General features: G+C 35.4%; 1 protein-coding gene across 1 annotated transcript; it reads left to right on the top strand.

Moving 5' to 3' along the window:
- The first annotated feature begins 269 nt into the window (after positions 1–269).
- On the top strand, positions 270–4,550 carry LOC119985041 (CCR4-NOT transcription complex subunit 9-like). The gene is made up of 9 exons (XM_038829201.1): positions 270–552; positions 850–921; positions 1,412–1,501; positions 2,312–2,354; positions 2,831–2,937; positions 3,083–3,178; positions 3,691–3,881; positions 3,970–4,039; positions 4,179–4,550. Exons 1-9 carry the CDS (start codon positions 364–366, stop codon positions 4,290–4,292), a joined length of 972 nt encoding a protein of 323 aa, XP_038685129.1. The 5' UTR covers positions 270–363; the 3' UTR covers positions 4,293–4,550.
- The last annotated feature ends 1,079 nt before the right edge of the window (positions 4,551–5,629 follow it).

Genomic DNA, 5,629 nt, shown 5'->3' with positions numbered 1-5,629 from the left:
TTAATAATTTGAAAGTTTGATATATTATATCATGTACTTCATATTTTCCTCTCGATGATACGGGACAAGAGACTTAGCCCCATCGCTACTCGATAGCTTACCTAACAATACCAAACTTGACACTACAAAACTTGTGGCTCCGCCCGATGCTACAGACTTACCAAGATTGCAATTTGTTTTAAGAATCAAGCTGACTAGGATTGTACACGTCATCAGTAAGGGTCCCACAAGGGTGGCTCTCTTCAATCCAACACAATTAAATAAGAGTCTCTCCCGAAAATTTCCCCGGCTCCCCTCGATCTCGAGAAGAATTGCAGAGAAACGCAAGGATAGTGTGAGAAATTGAAGGTTTTGATTTCTGAGATGGCGAATTTACCGCAATCTCTCTCTATAAACCCTCCTTTTGGTGGGGGTGGACCGACCGCGACTACTTCGAGCGCTGTTGCCGGAGCTCAGCCGGGGAAGGAACACAAAATGGCGTCGGCAGAGCAGTTGGTGCTCGACCTCAGTAATCCTGAACATCGAGAGAATGCTCTCTTGGAGCTCTCCAAGGTAACAATTTTCTATTGCCTTTTCTACTATTTCTCGCGCCGATGGCTTCTCTAGTTGAATTGAAACGATTGAGTTAGGGCGCAGAATATAGAGGGAGAATTGGGCGTTTTATTTACATTAAAATTTCGGTTCTTTTTCGTGCTTGGGGTGGTTTTGAACATGGCAGATTCGAGGAAATCGAAATGGAATTAAGGTTTCAATCTCTTTCTTGTGGGCTTCATCTGTTATTATTGCACACCTCTACAGGGATACTTAATAAGTTCGTGTTTGTTTTGTATTTATTTATTATTATTATAGAAGAGAGAATTGTTTCAAGATTTGGCTCCATTGCTGTGGAACTCTTTTGGGACTATTGCTGCACTATTACAGGTATACTCTTTTCTGGAGTTGTCATTTCAATCTTGTTACTATTTTGTCTGCGCTTTTTCGCTTGGTTTCCCTTTCAATTTTTGATGGTTTACGGTTTCACTTACATTTATCTGTCTTTTTATGCATACACATGAGGCTTATGGGACTTAAATTAAATTTTAATCTTATTGACTTCTGATTATTTTCTAGAATCTTTAGGTTTGCTTTGCTCTCGAACATTGAATTAGTATCGCTTTATAGAGTAAAGAATAAGAAATTGAATTTGTGATTCAGTGGTGTGGATAAAGATGAGAAATTTTAATATTTCTGACAATAATTTTGGTTCTAATAATTTTTTTTCATGCTACTGATATTAAGTTTCATTTTTCTTTTTTTTTTTCGATCTTGTTTTATGAGGAACTGGATGTTCTGTTCTCATAACCTTCGCCCTTCCCCCTCTTTTTCTTGAGATGTTTTCATCTTTTGATTCCTTTTTCTCTTCTATTTGCAGGAGATAGTTTCAATATACCCCGTTTTATCACCACCAAACCTGACTCCAGCTCAATCAAATCGGGTTTGCAATGCTCTTGCTCTTCTTCAGGTTATGTACTTTTAAATTTCAAGTCTCTGTGGCGGTGTGTCCGACTGTTATACTTTATCTCTTCGTATTTAATGCTTTTAAATTTTTAATGACACCTTTTTCTATGGTTATGTTAAATAATTTCTATATTCTTCATTTAGACGAAGTGATGAGTTAAACAACTTTTAGAAAGGTGAGTGTGTATTGCACTGATGGCTTGTTCAAACAAATAGCTGGGTCGCTTAACATTTTGGGCTTTCAAATATAAAGTAATAATTACAACATATGGTTATCAACAGCATCCAAGGCTAATTAGTATTCAGTCTAGATGCCAATTATTCTCCACCTTCATATTGTAGTTTCTGGGGCTCAAATAGGCAGTTGGTGCTTTAGTTTAGATATAAAGGTTGCCCCAGGTACAGGCTTCCTGCCTCACAGCTGATGGTTAATTAGTATTCTGCCTTATCCTAGCTTTTGGAGCGACGAGTTTTGTGATTTGAACATGTGATGTCTAGGTTTCAGGAATAACGTCACTACTGCGTCAAGGTTTGCCGTTTTTGGTCATCAGATATCCTACGGGGAATTTTTTTATTATCTCTTTTTGTTGAGTCTACTGAGTTTACTTAATTTTATGATTTTTCATGTTCACTAGAGTAAATTATAATCTAGTAATGCACATGCACATATACTTAAGTGAATACTTAGTACCCCCGTCGTTGTGAATTCTTGTGGACTTTAATATCATGATTTTTTTTCTTTTTTTTTCTTCTAAAAAATGAAGGGTAAATAAAGATATTTCTCATTCTTAATATAAAAACTTCTCCCTTGCAGTGTGTAGCTTCTCATCCAGACACAAGGATGTTGTTCCTCAATGGTAATATTTTTAGTATCGATAATATATTTTCTTTGTTTCTTTTTCTAATTCAGCTCTATTCTAACCTAGCAGAAGTTTGCGCATCATGTACTTTTTTGTTCAACATTGGCAGAATAAATTATCAAACCAGTAAGAAAGCATTACTATCGATGAAACCAGGATGGCACTTTGATTAGAGAGTGAAACTTGAGGCATTTGAACTTAGCAGAATTTGTGGTTACATATATTTGCTTTCTCACGAACAACAGCTCTTCTCTGAAAATGAGTGCTAGCATAAATGGTTTTTTGCCTACTTTCTAGGTCTCTAATATATCATTATATTGATAATTTATTGGGATTGATTGGGCGTTATTCATCAGGGTCTCCACTCTCCACCAATTTTTCCTAAATCGAGTTAAGTTTGTTGCTCATTGAGTAGCAGAGATTTTGTGGATTCCCCTGTTTGATGTTTCTAATAGATGAATTTTCCATTGCAGCTCATATACCTTTGTATTTGTACCCTTTCCTCAATACAACTAGCAAATCAAGGCCATTTGAGTACTTGAGGCTTACCAGCTTAGGCGTCATTGGCGCACTGGTTAAGGTATTTTATTCTTGATTAATTTTTGTTGTTTTTACTTTGTTCATTTTCTATATCTTTTAAATTTGTCTTAGAATTGAAATTTCTTTGCAAGTACAATTAAACCTTCAGTACGGAGGCTAGACTTACAGTATTGCTCTTGTACCAGGTTGATGATACTGAAGTTATCAGCTTCCTTCTATCAACAGAAATAATTCCTTTGTGCCTGCGAACTATGGAGATGGGCAGTGAATTGTCAAAAACAGTTGAGTGTTGATTTTATGTCTTGATTTTTTAACACGTGCATCTTTGGATCTTTCTTTTAGTTCACTACATTGAAAAGTTAGTCTTACGGGTGGCAACTCGATGTTTCATATGAAACAATTCAGTATTCCTTAATCACTGCATCCTTGCTGAGATTCAAAATGAAGGTAGAGGGATTCTCTTAGCTTTTGACTGGAAAAAGTTACTCCATATTTTGTTGAGGAGCAGTGGCTTGTTGTTGTGGTGCAACGGCTATGCTATCTGTGTATTGCATGATCTTTCATCACCCAAGGCACATATTTCTGAGGATGAGATTTGATATGTTTTTTTATTTGTAAATGAATGCTTCTTTGTTGAAAATGGCGGTTACTAGTTTAATTTCTTTGGTGAACTGCCTATTAATATATCTCCATGTTTTGCAAAGGCTCTGCTTTGTTATAACCTTTCTGAATTAAGCATGACACTTGCTCACTTGTGCTGTTCCTCTTGTGTTGTTACCTTCCATGATGAAAGGTCGCGACATTTATCGTTCAAAAGATTTTGTTGGATGATGTGGGCTTGGACTACATTTGTACTACAGCGGAGCGGTTTTTTGCTGTAGGTCGAGTTTTAGGGAACATGGTTGCATCACTTGCCGAACAACCCTCATCACGGTTGTTGAAACACATTATACGCTGTTATCTTCGACTTTCAGACAATCCAAAGTTGGTTGAGAAGTTTTCCTTGTCCTTATATTTTGGATTATCACTTTAATGCCTAGGATACACATTCACTCCGGTCCTTTTGATGCAGGGCTTGTGATGCATTAAGAAGTTGCCTCCCAGACATGCTAAGAGATGCCACCTTCAATAGCTGCCTTCGTGTATGTAATATGATGTTATTTTGGTCATTGTGTTCCATTGTTCGACTTCTGCAGACACGCATACTAATATTTTTCATCCATAATTGGTTTAAACGATTATTCTTTTCATTTTTTACGGTCTTCTTTTATATGCATCCAGGAAGATCCAACAACAAGGAGGTGGCTGCAACAGTTGCTTCACAATGTTGGTGTGAATTTGAATCGCGTTCAAGCATCCCTTCAACCTGGGGGAGGATTTGACCATATGCTGTAAAGTAGATCAAGATCATATCATTTTTCTCTGGGTTGGTGTCGAATCTGAGACTCACAGTGGACCATCCTTGCAACAATTCTCGATTCATCGTTAGCTTATTCCCTTTTTTGTTCATACTAAGCAGTGAGTGGCCTTATTTATTTTCAATAATTGAGGTTCAAAGGAAAATGCCAATGGTATTACCATTATTGTAATATATTTAGTGTTGGTTTTATGCATCATTTGAAATTCCAATGCCCAAGATATCTTTTTCTTTTATTTTCCATTGATTTATTTATTTTGGTTTGAATGCTCTGTGTTGATTAAACTATATAATTTTAGATTTTATTAGGGGTGTAAAGGGTCAGTAACCGAATTGATGTCGGTCTTTTGACATAATTTAACAGAATTAATGTTGGTTATCTTGGTTATTGGTTGGTTTTGTTTACGAAATATGTAAATTTTTTTTTGAAATAACCGATCGATCAATTTGGTTATTGGTGGGTTACCAACTTACCATTGATCGATAAAAAAAGAGTATCTAGTGTTGGGTATTTTGACCTTTGGAAGTCAAGTACATGGTAGATGGATTTAGAAAAGGAAAAAAAAAAGTTCTTTTGACAAAATTAGTATGATGTATCTAATGCTGTGATGTGAGGGCAATGCAATGGTTTCTTATTTGTTGGGTCAACAAAAATATTGGTCCGGTTCCATCTTTATTACACAAAAAGTCAAGGCAGGCACGTATTCTAATATAGTCATATCAACAAAGTACATCTTCCAATACAACCACATCAACAAAACACAAATTTCTATATAATTTCTCTTCTTATCCAACATGGAGGTCAACAACATTCCATTCATTCATATTATCCACAATAAAACTACACCAAAACATCAATTATCAATACATCCACATCAACAAAACACTTATCCCAATACAGCCACATAAACAAAACATATTTTACAATACAACCACATCACCAAACGACAACATCTTTGTTGACCCAATAACATTTTACTATTACATTTGCCCTCATGCCAATTGGGCGAATCATGTGGAAGGTTCCAAATATGGCTCTACAGTCTACACTGCCAAGAATATTCCTCAAATTAATTTTTTGTTTTTTATATAAAAAACAATTTATTAAATGAGTTTTTAATAAAATCAATTAAATCAGTAATTTATATTTATTAAAATTGATTTGTCACGCAAGTAAACTAGTAAATGCTCAAAAAAATGAAACATATTTATGATTAAATAATTAAAAATTTAATTATTTTAATTTATAATAAGCAAGCAATAATAACACTAATTGGATTCACACTCCAGTTCCCGTCGAAACCCAACTGCCCCA

This window comes from Tripterygium wilfordii, chromosome 19 (assembly GCF_013401445.1).
Source record: "Tripterygium wilfordii isolate XIE 37 chromosome 19, ASM1340144v1, whole genome shotgun sequence".
Taxonomy (NCBI): domain Eukaryota; kingdom Viridiplantae; phylum Streptophyta; class Magnoliopsida; order Celastrales; family Celastraceae; genus Tripterygium; species Tripterygium wilfordii.
This window is presented reverse-complemented; position numbering and strand designations above follow the sequence as displayed.